Below are 18,846 nucleotides of genomic sequence, written 5' to 3'. Positions count from 1 at the left end.
AAAATGCTGTTTCCTCTTTTTAGGATTTTTCAAAAGAATAATTGCACTTGAAGGAAAATGAGGTCACTGGGTAATCACAATTTCATAGAGAAACATCTACTGTGTTCCAAAATTGACAGAGGCATCGAGGACACAGAAATATTACCAAGTCATTTTTGAAGACAGATGTTTGGTAGGAGCCAATTTTTATACTAAGCCTGACCAATGAACTCTCCCTTGATGCTTCCCTTTAGGATTTCTGAAGTAGAAGTATGAAAATCTAAAAACTCAAGTCCTCTTCTGTACTGTAATTAAAAAACAACAGCCTGAGCCTACAAAATCTAAACTTATATTCATTTAAGAGAAGTCATCAAATCAGTTAACATTTATTGGGTAGCTGCCACTGTCTGCCCAGTCCCTATCTGGTAGTTTATCAAGTGATAGAAAAAAGTCAGGAGATGTGTGAATTAGAAAATTATAGAATAGTGTGGTAAGTTTTCTAACAGTAGTGTGGAAAAAGAGGGTCATGTCTCCTTGTGCACCTGCTTATTTATTTATTTTTTAATATGTATTTGGTTGCACAGTCTCAGCTGTGGCAGGCCAGATCCTCAGTCTTCATTGGGAGTTCCCTGATCAGGGATCAAACCCGGGTGCCCTGCACTGGGAGTGGGGAGTCTTAGCCACTGGACTATGAGAGAAGTCCCAACCTGTGTATTTATAATGACAAAAACTGTAAACAACCTAAATGTCTGTAGATAAGATATAAATAAATATGTTATGAAATAATCATACACTGGGATACCAGACAACAGTGAAAACGAATGTATAGGAATGTATATGGAATTCCCTGGTGGCTCAGATGGTAAAGCATCTGCCTGCAATGTGGGAGACCTGGGTTCGATGCCCAGGTCGGGAAGATCCCCTGAAGAAGGAAATGACAACCCACTCCAGTACTCTTGCCTAGAAAACTCCATGGATGGAGGAACCTGGTTGGCTACAGTCCATGGGGTTGCAAAGAGTCGGACACGACTGAGCGACTTCACTCACTCAGGAACTATGTGTATCAACGCCAATAACTCTTATGTAAAATTTGAAACATGCAAAAGAATATGTTGCTTAGGGATACTTCCAATGAAGCAAATATATACAGAAATGCATGCAATGATAAGCATGGAATTCAGGATAACGATCGTCTGTTAGGAGGGTGGGGCAGGGGGGAGGCAGGCTAAGGAGTGGAGAGGGAGGAAGACCAGTACCAAAGAAGATACATAGGAGGGTTCAAGTATTTTGGAAATGTTTTATTTCTCAAGCTTCTGGGAGAGTACATATATTATTTTGAAAAATATAACAATACATTGAGATATACATAAATCAAAGTGCCGCATAAGCAGAGAAGAGGCTGCTGATTCTGAATCGAAGTAGCAATCTGCATAAGCTTTTTGGATGAGTTGGCACTGATGGATAAATTGGTCTTGATGGATGAGTAGACATTCAGTAAGTCCAGATGGCAGGAGAGGAGATTCTGGGGGAGATGGACGAGCATGGGCAAAAGCATGGAAATATTCCTTGCAAGAGATGACTTAGGATGCATAGAAATATATATGCTGGAATAAAGGAAGTTAATAAAGGAGGTTAATACTGTAACTGGGACCAGAGCGTCAAAGACCTTAAACTGAAATGTAAATAATTTACTAGGCTGAAATGTAAAATAATGTAAAATAATTTACTAAGCTTTGTAAATGTGTGTGTGTGTGCGTGTGTGTGTTCAATCGCTCAGTTGTGTCTGACTCTTTGAGACCTCCATGGACTGTAGCTCATCAGGCTCCTCTGTCCATGGGATTTCCCATATAAGAATACTGGAGTGGGTTGCTATTTCCTTCTCCAGGGGATCTTCCTGACCTGGGGATCGAACCTCAGATTCTTTACCACTGAGCAGGCTTTGTAAATAGGTGCTTGTAAATGGGTCTGGACTATAATTTATTATATTCTTCATGTAATTCCAAAGGATTGATAATTTCTTCAATCAAGATGTTATCTGAATCTGATCCTTTTAGATCTACACTGCTCTTCAAATAAAAATAAAATCATGAACCCTCACAAGTCATCTACCGAATCCAATTGAGAAACTGATCTGCAAGTTCATTATAATCAGAGATCTCCCATTGGTAGCATTAAAGAGTCATTTAAATTTTTTCTTACGATTATCCATCAATTTCCCCACCTGACCATGTCAATGACTGTTCAAGTAGAAAGGATTGCCCTGAGAAGGAATGGGAAGATTAATTGGTTTTGTGAAAATCTAAAGCTTATTAAATTTCCCAGAACTACCTTTCATGTGACCATCATTTGGTCACCAGCAGGTATCTTTCATTGGCTTCATGTGTCAGAGTCTGAAGATTATGGGTTGATCAACGTGTCAGTCATCAGGGGGCACCCGCAGAGATGATGGAAGTTTATTATATAATATTATGAAAGCACACAACATATAGCAAATTGAACTACATGTTTTCTCCCCCCACTTTTTTTGTACATTAAAACTGCAGTTTGAAAAACAACTTCCAGCACAGAAAAAAATTAAAACAGCAGGTGATAATTAGGGCAAAGTTACAACAATGTTACTGCTGATGGGCTATCTGTCAGTTAATGCAAGCTATCACTTCTCCCTAGGAATAGTTATTATTAAAAGCGACTTATGAGTGTTCAAGAGGGACATTCAATGTGTTAGCCTCCTTATTTGCTCATTTGGAAACGGTGTAAAGTTAGGTCCATTAACCAGCCTAGCTCTACCTTGGTCTCGGGGCATACACACAAAGTATGCAACTGAAAGTTATTAACGACCAAAACATAAACCTTAGTGCCTTGAGTTAAAAATCAATTTTCCTAATAAATTAAACTCAAACCTTATATACCAGTATGTACTATCAAGAAGAATGTATTAATAATTGCCATGTTGGCAGAGTGCAAAGTGCAAGACTTAGAAGGATATAAAAATTTAGTAATTTAGAAAATCTGATATCAAAAAATAGCTACTGCTACGTTGGGAGGTTCAGAGTATAGTTCAGTTGTTGAGCTATGATGGTATTCTCTGTCTAGTCAAGGTTGAATGTTCAAGATGTAGTTTGAGTATTAATCATTGATTCAAATAAAAGATTGCACAACTGGAGAGGCTCTCCTGGGTTAAGTAGTTTATTCCTGAACACAGATGTAAGTTTTTTCCTTTGTGTATTCCAGAAGTACTTGAGTGTCTTCCCTGCTAAACAAGCAACCTCTTTTGGAATTATTTTTTTTAGCTTTACTCTTTATCAACTACAATCTTTTAACTAAGAATTCACCTAAGCTTTTGCTGATATGACTCACCAGCTAATTCAAGCTGCCCATGTCAAGTTTAAGCTTTATCATTTGTTCTGCCTAATAAGAAATCTGATAATATGCTGTGCTTTATTTTGGTTTACTTGCAGTATTTTCTTGTATAGTCATACTGCATGGCATTGTGTGAATAAACCATAGCTTATTTATCCATTTTACTGTTGATGAGCATTTGGGGAGTGACATGAAAAAGATGAAGTATTACATAAGCACTCATATGTACGCAAACAATATCCCCACATACCATTAAAAAATTCTTTTTTTTTTTTTTGCTGTTGAAGGGTAATATACATAGACAGATGTGTCATTTGATGAAGTTTTACACACTGCGCACACATATGCAACCAGTACCAAGCCCAGGAAACAGAACGTGACCAATTCCCAGAAGCCCAATTTTTGGACCCTCTCTGTCATTAGCTCTCTTAAGGGTAACCACTAGCCTAACATCCAATAGCACAAATGAGTTTTGCTTGTTTTTGTACAAAACAAACTCTTGTAGGTCTCACTTTTTTACTTAGCATCATATTTATGAGATTCATATATATATTACTGCATTTAGAAGCAAATTGTTCATTCTTAGTGATGTATAGTGTTCTGTTATATATCACCAATTATTTATCTACTTTACTGTCAATGAACATTCTGGCTGTTTTCCACTTTGAGGGTTATGATAAATAATGTTGCTCTGAGCCGTTTAATAGATGTCTTTTGGTATATATTTGATATTGGTATATGCCTAGGAAACAAATTTCTGGGCCAAAGCATTTTCATGTGTTTAACTTTAGTAAGACAATCTTTGATCTCTTGAGGAATCATTCTGAGGGAGGCATTTTAGTATAACCATTATAAGAACAACTTTTGGAGTCACTCAGACCGATATTTAGCTTATGAAAGAATCATACCACTTTGTACTTAAACTTCTTAAGCTTCAGTTTACTTACCTGTGTAATAGGTATAATAAAATCTTTCTCAAAATATGAGAATTAAATGAAATGTTTATTTTAATGCAAGTTAGAACAATGCCTGGCACATAGTAAGTGCTTAGGTTATTATATGGTGGTTATTAATCATTAGCTTTTACAACATAGACAATATGGAGAATCTGAAACAAATATGGGTAATATAATCCACAGTTTTAATTCTCTGATGGAAGAAAATTGAGACTCTGACCCAAAAGGCATTACCAATTCCAGGGAGTATTACACTTGGACCCTGAAAAAAAAATCATTTAAACATTATCCCAAAATGCATTTGCAAATTACTCTTGCCAGAGGCAAGGTTCTTGGATGCAGTGCATTAACATCCATTTTTTTCCCTTACCAGACTTAACTCTTTAAAGATAAGACTGCCAAGGGCTACTCTGGAAAGTCACTAGTATTATACTTTTTATTATATTTGCCAATTTCACACTTTCCTCAACCCAACCCCCAAAGTTGTTGAAAAGTGACTGTAAGGACATTAGCTCCTAGTTTTCTTTGAAATTTACCAGTATTTATGTTCCACATTCTTAAAAATACTAAAAATAAGCCCAGATCCTTGCTTTAAATGACAGAGATCTTGCCCTTTTTTTTTTTTCTTTTCTTTTCTAGGAATGTGCTTGATAACCTCAGGGTGGATTTCAGCAGCTGCTGTGACAGTGCCTGAGAGTTACCACAGAAGTTTCACTGTGTACCGAGGTACTGTTTTAGTTAATGGCTTTCGGGACAGCAGATTCAGTTATTTTAGGTAATTTTGGAAGGTGGCACCCTGTTCCTGATAAATTGCATCAGATCCCGTTTATCAGTTACTAGTTTCAAGAAATTAAGCAGTCTACTTGAAAGTATGCCTTTTGATAAGGCCAGAGGTAGACCTGAAAGGGGATTTTCTGAACATTTAATTGACCCTCTTTTGACTTACAAAACTAGTCATTCAACAGTCTTGCCTAAAGTCAATGGCTTGTTTCCTGCACAGACACCAAGCTAGAGTCTAATTCCTGGTTTAGTGGTTGCTCCCGATTGCTCTTACTTCTGGGTGGCCACCATCCCCCTATCCTGTCCTGTCCCACTCTCTACCTCAATTTCAAAGAAGTCCATACCTGGGGACTTTGGAACAAGTGACTTAAGGGAATGACCATTGTCATTTGAATTAAATTGTCTTAAGGGCAAGGTGAGTGAGGTTTTTCTGCTAGAACATTCAGACCCAAGAAGGAAGACCTTGTCTATTTTCTGGACCACTGTATTCTCAGCACCTGAGACATGCCTGGTACATGACAGACCCTGATCAGTGTTAAATGAAGAAATGAATCAGTAAATCTTGTGTACCTCAGGTTGCCATGTCCTTTGTCTTTTCCACTTCTTTCCAGTTGTACTAATAAAAAAAGTGCATATTTAGATTCTAAAGAGGAGAAATCATGAACAAAGCGTCCGGTACGGTGCCTGATTCATTGAGGGCAATTAAAAAACTTCGGATCATTTTCCTTTCCTTCTTTCCGAAGTGGAGGGTACTGGGGGTAGGGGGTGATATGCCACGGTGTTTATGTTCCTGGGCATAAAGTGACGTGGGTAACTAACCGGCTGGGGAGAAAGGACTGTCGACGTCTTTCTGATCCGTATCAGAAATTCCAGTACAGCTATTTTACCTAGAGAGGTTAGTCGCATTTGTTGATTGATTCTGGGCTGCAGTCAACTCTTAATACAAGTTTTTATAACCATCAGTTACTTCGCGGCAGGATGAAGTGCAATGACAGGAAAAGCAGGGACCCTTCTCACTCCTCCACAAATGAAGGAACTCCTCTGTGGCAGGGGCTGCGTTTTGCGTGTCTAACGGGTCCTCGGTCAGAGGCGGTCCTCACCCCTCCAGCCCCGCTCGGAGGCGGCAGTCGAGGTTCAAGTTCAGTCCCTGGACGCTCGCTCTCCGCTCCGAAGCAGCTCGCGCGTCTCTAGGCTCCCCCTCCCCCCCCCGCCCCAACCCCGCAGGCTAGGAGGGCTCAGAGGTCGTTCGGGTGCTGGGTCACTCGGCCACTTGCTGTGCTACCACGTGGGAGAAAAGTTTCCAACTCTGCGGTGGGGCCTCCCCCCCGGGCCCCACAGCGGAGCAGAGGTCCGCACTTCGGCACCCGCTCGCTTTTTTACCGCATGCAGTCGCAACCCTCCATCTGGGGGACTCCTCCCGCCGCCCCCCCTCCCCCGGGCCCGTAACCCTTCTCTGAAAGCCCTCCTTCCCTTGCTGCTCAAGTCGCCCTAGGAAAACACCCTGGGAGCCTCTGGAGAAGGCGGCCCGAGCGCCCTCCGCGGGCCTGGGGTAAGGGGTCCAAGGACAAGTGTCCCGAGGAGCACGGGGTGGGGGGGGCGCGGAGCTGGGCGCGCGGGGTAGACTGATGACAGCGGCCCGCAGGGCGGCCCGCACGGCGTCCCCAGCGCGACCGGCGGGAACATTCCGCGGCGCCCACACCCTCGCGCGCCAACTCTGGCGGGTTTCAGTAAACCCCAAGCTAACTGCCCCCTCCACGCCCCCAAGCCGCCCTCACGCCCCGCTCCGGGCTCGCCTCCGCCCCCAGTGCGCAGGCCCGGCCGCCCCAGCGCGCATGCCCTGGGCTCGCGAGCGCGGCCAGCCCCCAGCCGTGTGCTTTCTACACACTCTACAACTGGGGAGGGGGCGGGGGCGGAGGGAGCCCGGCCGGCCACGTGATCCAGCCGGCCGGGGCCGCGGGGGCGGGAGCGCGCGCCGAGCGAGGCGCGGGGAGGGCGGTGCGCGTGCGCGCGGCGCGCGCGGGCGGGCGCCGGGCTGGGCTGAGGCGGGCGGCGGCGGCGGCGGCGGCGCGGCAGTGGGCCGGCCGCGGAGGGGGAGGAGCGGGAGCTGAGCGAGGCGGGCGGGCGGAGGATGGGGCCGTGCCCGGGCTCCCGCTGCAGCCGCCCGGGGACACGCCGTGCACCCTCCGGCTCGGGGCTCTCGCGGCGGCATCTGTGGCAGCGTTAGCGGCGGCGGCGAGAGCGGCGTTCCCGGCGCTTCCTGGCCGCGCTTCTCCCTTCAGGCTGGGCGACGAGAGGAGGCAGCGGCGGCGGCGGCACACCGGCGTCTCTCCCGCTGGAGATTTCTTTCTGCTTTCCTCGTCGACTGACTGACTGGCCCCCTCCCTTTTTTTGAGGAAGGGTGACCTCTTCTTTGGGACTGGAAAAAATATTTTTTTGAGGTGGGAGGAGGTGGGTGGCAGCATCAGGGACTGCTTCTTCTCTTCTTTCATCTCCCTTTCCTTCCCCCTCCGAGCCCGAAAAGCAAACCCCACAACTGCTCCAGCATCCTCCTTCCCTTCCTCCACCGCTTCCAGTTGCGCCCTCTCCCCTCCTAATTATTTCATTATTATGCTCCCCTCTCTGGGGGGTCTCGTCCCTGTCGGGTCGCTCGGAAGCCTTGGCCTCCCCTGGATGCATTTCTTAAAAATTTTGGAGCCAGGGAGTGAGTTTTCTCTGAGGCGTGTGTGAGAGGCGGCGGGGGTGTTTTCCTGCGCGAGGGGCGGGTGAAGTTCATTGCCCCCACTTTTCCCGCGACCTTTTTCGGACCGGATTTGGAGTCGCGGGGGGCGGGCAGGCGTTTTCGGGGGACGGGGGGCGCGGCGGAGAATGGCCGCGGGGAGGGCTCCCCGGAGCCTCCCAGTCTCTTGATCAAAGCATTCCGCTATTCTGATTTATTGCCTGCTTGGTGAGTTATTTTTTTTTTCCCCCTCTAAAGGAGACCTGTGTGTTCAGCCATTACTTTGCTCGGCGCTGCTCACAGGAATCTCCGACCCTCGGTGCTGTGGGCAGCCCCGCACTTGGGCTCCTCGCCTCTCGCCCTCGCTCCCGTCCCTCCTCCCTCTCTCCGCCCCTTCCCCCTTTTCTTTCTCCTCTCTTTCTTCCCCTCTCTCCCTTCTTTCGGCCGCCGTCTCCCCCGCGCCCTCCTCGGGGCGGAGGGAAGCCGAGAAGGGGGAGGGAGAGGTTGGTGTCAATTTTTTTGTGCGGCCGCGGCCGGAGCCTGTGGCGGGCAGGCGGCGAACGGGGAGACCCCGGCGCGGCAGAGCCATGGATGGCCCGACGCGGGGCCATGGACTCCGCAAAAAGCGGCGGTCGCGGTCACAGCGAGACCGGGAGAGGCGCTCCCGGGGCGGGCTGGGGGCCGGCGCGGCCGGCGGCGGCGGGGCCGGCCGGACCCGGGCGCCCTCGCTCGCCTCGTCGTCGGGCTCCGACAAGGAAGACAATGGGAAGCCCCCGTCCTCCGCCCCGTCCCGGCCCAGACCCCCGCGGAGGAAGCGGAGAGAGTCCACCTCGGCCGAAGAGGACATCATTGATGGATTTGCCATGACCAGCTTTGTCACTTTTGAAGCGCTGGAGGTAAGGGGGACCCCCCTCCCCCCCGGTTTCCCTTTATAGGCACGACCCCCTCCCTCCTCGGCTGTGCTGGGTTCTGCTGCCTCCCCCCGCCGCGCTCCGGTCGGTCTGGCAGTCTGTCTGTCTAGGCTGAGGTCTTATTGTTGGGGGGTGGGGGGAGCTGGGGGCGCGGGTAGACAGGCAGCAGGAGGGCATCGCCAAGCCGTGCCGGTCTCCTGGTCTCCTCGTTCTCGCTCGCCTTCCCCCTGCGCCCCCTCCCCGCACCCCCTCCACAGCAGATGGGCAGAAAGAAAGGGGTTCAGGCATCACAACAATGCGCCCCCCTCCACGGAGAGCTCTGCCCCTACTCCTTCCTCCTCTCCCTCCCCAATCATGGCTTCTTGGCTGGTGGAAGTCTCTTTGCTGGGTTTGGGGCGCCTGTGGACGGTTCTCCGTGTGCTTTCCACAGAGCCATATGTCCCTGTGTGTGTCTGTGTAGTAGAGACCTTTTCTGGGTGTCCTCGGGACCGGAGACTGACGGCGTTTTGTGGTTCTTTACCCCCTTCCTCTACCTCTCTTTTTTTCTTTTCATTTCTTTTTTCTTTCTTTCCTTTTTTCTTTTCTTTTTTTGGTGAAGCTGGGGAAGGGGGCGTTTTCTCCTGGTTGGGAGAAAGGAGGGAGGAGGGGAGGGAGGAGAGGAAAGGATGGAATATCTTTCAGTATTCCGTTCGGGGCTCTATTCCGGAAAGGGTTAACTGTAATATTCTCTATACACATAACATGCACATGTGTGTGTATATGAACAATTCGGTTAAAAGACAGAAAAAGGTACACCAGGGAGGACGGGTGGGAGGAAAGAATAAAATCCTAGCTGGTATCTGAAGGGCTTGTCACCCAATTGTCCCTCTCCTTTTCCTTTTTTTGTGTTTTCTTTTCTTTTTCTTTCTGATTGGCTTTGTGTGTGTGTATATATCTATGTGTGTCTTTCTTTATTCCTTGGGCACCTGCACCGTTGATTTCCAAATGCACATTATCCTGCCAGCTAAAGGGCTCCTTGGGGGTGTTGGGGGGGGGGCAAGTAGAGGGAGATTGTCTGGGGGTCAGAGGGAAACTCTCTTCACCTGGACGGATCTGGTTTGGTGCTGGCATGGGTCACTGGCCTGTATAAATGTAACCCCCTTTTCTCCTCCCCCACCTTCCTCTCCCCACCCCCAACACAGCACAGACACACACACAGGCGCTTGGAGATTCTGCAGAGTTGGTCCGGCTTTCCTAAGCACAAAACCAAGATAGGAGTTGGTTTCTAGGCTTTCCTGCACCTGATGTGATGGTGTGAGGTTCCTGAAAGAAACTTTTCCCTTTCCCTTTGGTTTTTGCTGTTATTATGGTATTGTTTGCAGTGCTCAAATGCAAGCTTTGTTGATGACAGCTTAAATCTCACATGCAGTAACTGTGCAGGTTTACATTGCTGTGTGTGTGTGTTTGGGTGTCAAGTTTAAATGTTTTTAAAAAGGAAGCCTTCCTGTTAGGGTTATTCTTTTCTCTTTGAACTGCTTTTTGGTTGGGCTCCTAGTGGTTATGGTGGTGGATGGTGGCCAGTGGTTGGGGAGGAATGGAGAGTGGTGGTGTTGGTGGCCATAGATTTTGATGTTAGTGATTGAATCAGTTATTCTCTGGTTCTAGAACTGGTACTTTACTGGCTAAAATGGATCTTACATAGTTCTTTTGAGTGTTGAGGCTCACCACTTATTAGGATAATTCTAACTGTGGCTTCAACTTTGCCAATGTGGGAGGGTACTGTACAGTGTGACCTCTTTCTCTCTGTCTCTTTCTTGCTTTAAAATAGAAATTGAAATGGTAGTTTGTATTCTAGTATGTGAATTAGAAAATGCTGCCTAAAATTTGGTTGTTATCAGTGGTTGGTTTAGGACAGTGTTTGTAAGAGCTGCTTACAAGTGGTTTTGCTTCCAGCATGGTTATCCTGGGCCCTTTGTGGCCCCTCGCAGTAAGTAAGCAAGAGGGGCCTACAGATTTCCACAAACCTGTTTGAAGGGCAAGTAGAGATAAATATAACACATGCAGTTATTTTTGGTGGTTTTACTTTTAATAAATACTTGACGGGCTTGTGTATTGTCCATTTGGCTTTTGAGAGAAAATGTGCCCATTCTAGTTTCTTTTGGGTATAAAAAACTTTTAATTTTTAAAGAAGACCAAGTTTGACTTGTACCATTAATACCATTCCTTTTCTTGTTGTGATTCTTTTTCTGCTATTTTTCTAGATTCAAAACTCAGGTTACTTTGGTTAGCTGAATATTATGATACCTTCATATCTGAATATCATTTGTGTATCTCTGGTTATAAAGGTCTAACTTTTAAAAAAGTTTCTTTAAACTTTATAGAAAAATGTAAACATATACAAAAATACAGTATAATAAACCCCAAGGTGCACAACCACCTGGGTTCAACAGTTGTCTTTCTAAGTGGTAATGACTCAGAGGAAAGAAAAAACACAACCCACCCAAACCCATAGTATTATCACACCTAGGTGAATTAGCAACAGTTCCCTAATATCAAATACCTTCACATGCATTTACGTTTAGGAGTCCCAATTTTTGTAGGAAAGCTGCAGATACACTCTTCAGGTTAAAAAAGAAAAGTGAGGAATAAAAATCATCATGTATGTCTGCTTCTGTGGGACAACATAGATCTCTTTGCGGCTTATCACATTTGTGTCCATGCTTCATAGTCAGGCATATGTGTGTGGTGATCATTAAAATCTCTGGTGTCCTGTTGTCCTCAGTTTGGAAGATTTACTGAATTATCCCTAAGAAATGTGAGGGTTTGTTAGGAAACAGGCAACTTAAACTATGAACTTGGACAGGAATGTATAATACAAGAGTGCTTGTAAATGTTAAGAATTATATATGATAAGAATTATCCTAAATGCATACTGTGTTTTTGTGTCTAAAAATGAAATCAGTTGTCACCACGAATTATCAGAGTTGCTGCTAGTATGATGTTGTGATAAGAAACCAGAAATATTGGCTTGCACAGCTAGGCTTTTAAACTTAGGCTTGATTCAGAGCAGTAGCTAGCAAACTGTGGAGTGTATACTTTTGGTGTTAATGGACGCATCGTTTGACTCCATGGTTTGTTTTTTGTCTTGAGTGGCTGATTTTGACTTCCCTTTAAAAAAAGAGATAGTGAAATGTCCTTATAAAATTGTTCCAGACTAATGGTTTTATTCATAATACTGGAGGAAAAATAAGAAACTTGTCTAATGAGAACCATAATTTTTATGTGGATTTATTTTTCACTCTTGTTGGATTCTTATTTAAAATGATGAAAGCTTTGGACAGAGTTTGAGAAGTCCCACACTTTATACAGTGAAACTGGCAGAGGTAGTTTCGTATTCTGCAGGGACACTTGTCTTGAGTAATTGTGCCCTGAAGTTCAAGTATGTGATTGTGAAGAGTCTTGTGATAGAAGATAAGAGGGTAAGTGAGGAGGCTAAAGTTGAACATGGTGTTCTTTTCATTATGCATTTGAGCAGCAGTATTATCATTTGGTATGGTAACTATTTACTTGAATATTCTTTGAATGAGAGTGACTATCCCCAGATATCAAGCCTCATTAAAAAGCGGTTTTCAGCAAACAAAGTATAAATGGGAATGTTGGGATCTAGTACTGCCAGTGTACTCTGATGTACCAGATAATATTGCCTTTCTGTTATTTGCATTTTCTTTTTCTGTGTAATCTTGATTAGGAAGCCATGTGAGCACTATGACTGAAAACCTGCAAATCCATCTTTTCCCCCTTCACTTGGCTGTTGTGCCCTGGTTTCTTAGGGCAACCTCCTTATATACAACTGACCAAGGGAAGCAGAGATGAAATGGGAGGGATTAGCAGACAGGAGGCCAGTTGGAGCTTTGCAGGCTTGTGAAAAATGAAGGAAGACTCATTTCTGGTGGATGGAGAGTCAAACCAAGACTTTCATGGGATCTTCATTTTCTTTGTGTTTCAGGGCTTACCCACACATTGGTAGTGTAAGTAGGCTGTACAGAATTTGATGTACTTATAGTATATTAGGCTCTGATAATTTACTGTGGTCAAATCTCACTTATTCAGTTTAAAAAATATTAATCATGTTTCTTGTATCAGTCAGCAAATATTTATGGAGTGTGTGATATGTGCAAGGTACTAGAAGGGGGGGAAGTCTATATATATATATAATAATATATTATATTTATATAGTATCCTTGAAGGAGTGTGCAGTTCAGTTGGTAAATTAAGTCTACCACTACAGTTTTGAAACAGGCACTCAAATGCCTCATTCCAAGTAAGTGCAGTAAGCTTTCAGAGAAGCAATAGTGAGATAGGCTGAAGTGTTTGAGAAGGCTTCCTGGAGAATATATGGGTCCTCATATGTTAAAGTATATAAAGAGAGAGAGTATGTATATGTATATATACATATACAGAGAGAGAGTAGGGATTGGGGAGGGGATTCTGAGAAGAGGGGATGGTGAACAAGGCATAGAAACAAGATGAGTGACTCGGGTTTGAGGGGCAAGAAGGGGCTGTAGAAATGAGAACAAAATGGTGTAAGTAAAGACTGCTTGTGTAAAGACCCACCTTCCAGGCCAGGCTGTCCTAACTAGTTGAGTGACATTGGGAAGCTACTCTCTAAAGGAATCCTTTTCTTTTTCTACAAGTTGAGAGGTTTAGGGTAGTTTTAAAGCAAAGATACCCAAGTTAGAAGGAAACATAGTTCTCTAGGTGTGCATAGGTTGTGGTCCAGACCAAGAAATGAGATTCTTCGCTCAGTTAATTTTGGAACTTGATGGGCCAGGCAGAATTAAATGGGTGACTTGTTCTACAAGGATTAGAAATCTTTTGTAATGTGTATGTAAATTTTGAATGCTAGAGAAAGAGATGTGATGTGTCTTATTTCCTAATATTTGGCCACAGGGAACTTTCATTCTTGCCATTGTAGTTCCTAATCCATAATCCAGTATGGGAATTGCTGGAAAAGATCTCAAAGGTCCCTTCCAGATCTTGGAACTTGATAATCTCTGAGTATGTTGGCTGATGATAGATAACTTGAAAAACCAGGCACAAAAGCTTGCTGCTTGAGTGGGAGTGGCAAGGGGAGTGTGAGATGTAAATAATGATGATTAGTCCATCTCTCCTTCCTTTTCCTGCCCCGTGTCAGCTCTTTCTTTAATTGATTGTTAGCAACCCCACCATGAAGTGAATATTGGTGAGAGGTTTTCATTAATGGTTCTTTCAGTGTGATAGTAGCCCAATTCTAATGCTACCAAGCTACCTTCCAGCCAGAGGGAGTTTTTATCCTATCTTGGTTCCTTCTGGTTTCTTCTGTTGCTGCTTTTTAGCAAGCTGGGAAAGAAGACTGGATGAGAAAGGAGGTTGACACTGATGTTAAAATAAAGGTTTTAAATTATCTGCCTTTCGCTTGCTTATGTATGAAGTGTTCGCTCAAGAAAGGTCAGAACCCTTCGTCTGCTGTGGAGCTGTGTTTTTGTTGCGTTTTTCGCTTTCTATCTTGGAAAGTTTGGGATGGTACTATGGAGCAAGTGGGTCAGTTTAGCATTTCACTTTGGGCAGTTTGCTTAGCCTTAGGATCTAAGGCGTTCCTAAGTGGTGAGAAAGTTTATAGAAGGAAAAAGGACTGTGGATAACGTGCTTGGTTATGAAGTCAAGTATTTTACTATACTTAACTGAATTTCGATATTTCACTGTACAAGGCAGAGCATCCCTTCAGGAGTATTTATGTGAGATGAGGTAGAATATTGTGATATGGTGATTCCGTGCACCTTGTGTTAGCTGTTGAGATGAATTGCTTTATATCTTTTTTGGAAGTGGACAGGGTATAAATGAATCAGTAAATTTAAAACCCGAATCACAGAGTTAGTGATTAGCCTTTGATCCTTTCTGAGAGTGTTTTCCTCTCTTTTCCTTTTAAAAGAGTTAAAAAAAGAACATTCAGTATGATTCTAGGAGATTCAAGGAGCATTGAGGTGATAAAAAGATTCTAAGACTCTATACAACATTTCTATTTGCTGTCAAAAATAAATGACAATTATGTAGTTTGAGAGAATGTTAGGATTAGAAATAAAGTCCCCAAGCTTAAAAAAAAAAATAGTTGAGAGCAGCTACTAAAGAATAATTTAGGTTCCACTTGCTAAATTTGAAAGCCTTTGGACATAAGGTCTGTTGCATTTTTTGATATGGAATGAGCAAGTGTGTGTGTGTGTGTGTGTGTGTGTGTGTGTGTAGAGGGTGGATAGTGGGTTAGTGTTTTTACAGTTTATTTTACCCCTATGCTGTAATACACTAGTATACTAAATGTAGTCTAACTTTGTAAAAGTGCCTCATGCTATTTTTTCTCTCAAGAAACAACATTTTTTTCAGGGTCAGGATTAGAGCCAGTATTTTGTCGATATAGGAAAAAGGTAATGGGATAGCAGCTATTCATTTGAGAAAGTTGTGGGGAAAAAGTCAGATTTAAAAACTCTCAAATAATTGAAGTTTGGAAAAGCAGAATGGGAATTAATCAGAACTAATTTAGGGACATTTAGCTGGGTCAGAACAAGTTTTTCTTACATAATGTGTACCTGTTCCATGCATAGGTGAATGCAGACTTTTCTTCCTGGCAGTGGGGCGTAAAGATAAAGGCTGTTGAGACCCTGAATTTGTGTTCCTTCTTCCAGATTTGAACTATGTTCTTCCTTCATTTCTTCTAATAAGCCGTCAGGGTAGGGGGTGTGCAGTCGGTTCCTTTCTTCCTGAGGTCACAGAAAATAGGTTCCTCTTGATGCTGTTAGTAACCCGAGGAGGGGAGGGGTGACTTTCACTTCATCTGGGTTCCTTTGCTTGCTTAGGAAGAGACTACGATGGCTCAGGGGATAAGGAATCTGCTTGTAATGTGGTGACACAGGAGATGCAGGTTTGATCCCTGGGTTGGGAAGACCCCCTGGAGGAGGAAAATGGCAACCCACTCCAGTATTCTTGCCTGAAAAACTCCATGGACAGAGAATTGGTGGGCTGTAGTCCATGGGGTTGGTGGGCTGTTGGTGGGCTGTTGTCCGTGGAGTTGGTGGGCTGTTGGTGGGCTGTAGTCCGTGGGGTTGGTGGGCTGTTGGTGGGCTGTAGTCCGTGGGGTTGGTGGGCTGTTGGTGGGCTGTAGTCCGTGGGGTTGCAAAGAGTCGGACACGACCGAGCAGCTAAGCACAGGCAAGCGCAGGCTTCTGTGTGTCAGTCCTGTTCGGTCTCTGTTCCGTATTTTGCAGGGGGAGTTGCAGCCTGGAATCGTTTGTACGGCTGCTGTCTTTGTAGGTTTTTATTTCACGTACTAGTGCCTGTGTCAGTCCCATCTTAGGATCCAGTAGGTTCCCCACCACCCACTGCCTGCCTGCCTCCTTCCTGCCGTCCCTTGCAACTTCCCTCCTTTCTTTCCTCTTCTCTTCCTTTACTGAGGCAGAATCATCAAAATTATGAATGCAAGTTAATAAAAGGCAATGGATTTATGAAGTTCTGAAAGAAATGTAGACACTTTAAATTCCAAACCTTCATTATTTGAACATTGACTGTCTGTTTGAGGGACTCTGAGGTTAGTACTGTGAGGGTAAATTTCTCAGTTTTCAGTTTTCTGAACTGTTATCAGCTCATCATTCTAATTTCTCATTCATTTCTGAACTCTGGTTAGAGTGTGCCTGAGTAAATACCACAAATGACCAAGTATATGCAAATGTTTTGTCATTTTGATCTGCCACCATACCTTGTCGTGCCATATCTCTGGATCCAGGAAAACCCAGGTGCAGTAAAATGGAGTCACAAGAGGAGAAGGAAAAAGCCCACAGTTTGTAAGTAAAGGAAAAATGGCTAACGCAGGTTGGGATTCACTTTTGGCAGAAAGCCTTCAAATTGCAGACAGATACTGTGTGATTGTTATTAACCGAACCATTTTGAAATGACCTGGATTACATACGGAAGCACAGCCTGTGAAAACAGATTGTGGCTCTTGGTTATATGGATGCAATCTGATACTTCCACACTGAGTCTGAGACAGGGTTTATGTCAATGCCAGGGTCAAGTGGTGACGGTTCCTGAGGGACGTCAGGGTATTGTTTTCCTTGTCTCCACACCTACCCTTCTCTGTAGCACGACCCACCAAGTTCATTCTGGATTTCTGCAGAGTTTCTCATGGCAGTGATATTTTCAAGCTTGTAAAGAGGATTTAAGAGAGTCTGGTATTGCAGTGATTTCTTCACAGTTATACTGAAGTAGACTTCTTGTTTGCTAGGTTCTCTGTTCAGCTATGCTTTCTAGCTAAATGTTACTGGTGATTTAGTGAATAGTTTCCCCTAGTTAGAAACTAAGAGAAGGAAAAAAAAAAAAACCCTCAGGAAATAAAGATGTAGATGGAACAATAGTTGAACATTAGGTTATCACTTATTTTCCAGTCACATACTAGAAATTGCAGTGTTCCACCCACTCTCCCTATACATGTTCAGTGGGGAAAAATAACGAAGATCCTGAATCGTGCTATTCTAAGAAATGATTTTATATACTTCAAGTGACATTATACTTTCACTGGGGCAAAAGGGGAAGCAAGGATTTAGTATCTTCTATTGCTGTGTGTTGCAAGTTTGCTCCTGCCACGTTTGTTAGGCTGATCCGTTTATTTGGGGAAATTACAGTTTTGAGACTAATGCTCAGAGCTACAATCCTCAGGGAGGTTTTGTCCTAAAGTTAGGACCTCAACTTTTTCAGAGCAGCCTTTTGATCCATTTCACTTCAGCTGTTGTTGACTGATGTGCTTTCTAAGCCAGAGCAGCATTAGAGGCACAGATGTTGTCTTTAGAGATGCTGTAGTTCTACCTCTCATTTTGCAAATGAAAACACAGCCCAGAGGGGTTAATTGTCCTGCTTAAGATCACACTGGGAGTTAGAGGCTCTCACTGGTATCCAGTGAAGCCAGAGGACTGTCTGCTTTTATTTAGTAAATTGGAAGTCTGAAAAAAAAAAATACCACAAATGAGGGTGATCACCCATGGTTGTAAAGATTCCCAGTTTTTCTAAGAAATGTTCTGATTATTGCTCAGTATCAGGAAACTTCCCCCAGTGCATGGTTGGCCTTTCTCTGCAGGTCCATTATTAGTCCTTTTTTAACACCCTTCCCTCCCCTCCATAATGAGGATGTAAAAGAAAAAACAAATATTAGGGTGATGATATGAGAGTTTCTCATCCTTGAATATCCAACGGAAAGATAAAATAATTATTTGGATGTAAGATGATCTTAATGTTGGCCACTTACAATTTTAATGTAATTTTTTGAGGGTAGAATATTTTCTTCAGCCTTGTGATTCACAGACTTAGAGCCACTTACCAAGGTTGGTAGCAGAACATTTTTGAGACAAGTGAACTTTGAAGTATGGCTGAATTGAAGACTCAATCAAACTTTTCTTCTGAAGAAGAAAGACTCAAAATATTAAATCCACATGACGTGTTGGCTAAGGCATCTTGCCTGTTTATTGCTGAACCAGAAAATTTATAACAACTGTTTGTCATGTGTATATATTTATAGTCATTCATATAATGAAAAGAAGTTTTCATGAGATTGTAATAACATATCAAGATGGATGTAATTAAAACAGAAGCAGATTGACACCCTGAATTAAATGCAAACCATAAACCAGGATACCTGAGCGTTGGTGCCTTACGTATTTGCTGCAGGGGGCAGTCAGCCAAATATGCAAATAAAAAGACATTGATGAATTTCCCTGGGTGTGTGTGTTGTGGTTGCAGAGAACTCAACTATTTTATTAATCTTTTATCAAGTATTGTTTAGATTGCAGCAGCGATGGAATGTATTAATTTGGCAGACCAAATAGCTTAGGACCAGAAAGTAGGAAGTAGTAAGGGGAAGACATGATTGATATACTGTCCTATAAATAACACATGCGACTGACAAAGGGGCTGAGTAATCTTTAGATCTGTGCTTGATGTCACTAATGGAGTTGTTACACCAGGATGTTTGAGTTGAACTTCAATCAGAGAGGCTGCCTCTCATTTAAGAGGCAGGGCTATATCTAGTTACACCCTGGACGGATGTGTTGACAAAATTGGTGTAGGTTGAATTTTTTTAGGTTGGGTGAATGCG

General features: G+C 43.8%; 1 protein-coding gene across 2 annotated transcripts in view; it reads left to right on the top strand.

The window, feature by feature from the left end:
• The first annotated feature begins 7,911 nt into the window (after positions 1-7,911).
• AUTS2 (activator of transcription and developmental regulator AUTS2) overlaps positions 7,912-18,846 on the top strand; it is a 1,188,182-nt gene continuing 1,177,247 nt past the window's right edge. The window contains exon 1 of one of the 2 annotated variants that reach the window (XM_065924779.1): positions 7,912-8,687. In XM_065924779.1, the coding sequence (XP_065780851.1) occupies positions 8,379-8,687 (309 nt within the window). In that variant the 5' untranslated portion in view covers positions 7,912-8,378. The remainder of the gene's footprint in view (positions 8,688-18,846) is intronic. The other variant, XM_065924780.1, reaches the window with a different exon arrangement.

Source organism: Muntiacus reevesi, chromosome 2 (genome assembly GCF_963930625.1).
Source record: "Muntiacus reevesi chromosome 2, mMunRee1.1, whole genome shotgun sequence".
In the NCBI taxonomy this organism is placed as follows: domain Eukaryota; kingdom Metazoa; phylum Chordata; class Mammalia; order Artiodactyla; family Cervidae; genus Muntiacus; species Muntiacus reevesi.
The sequence above is the reverse complement of the archived record's forward strand: the minus strand, read 5'-3'. Positions and strand labels throughout refer to the sequence as shown.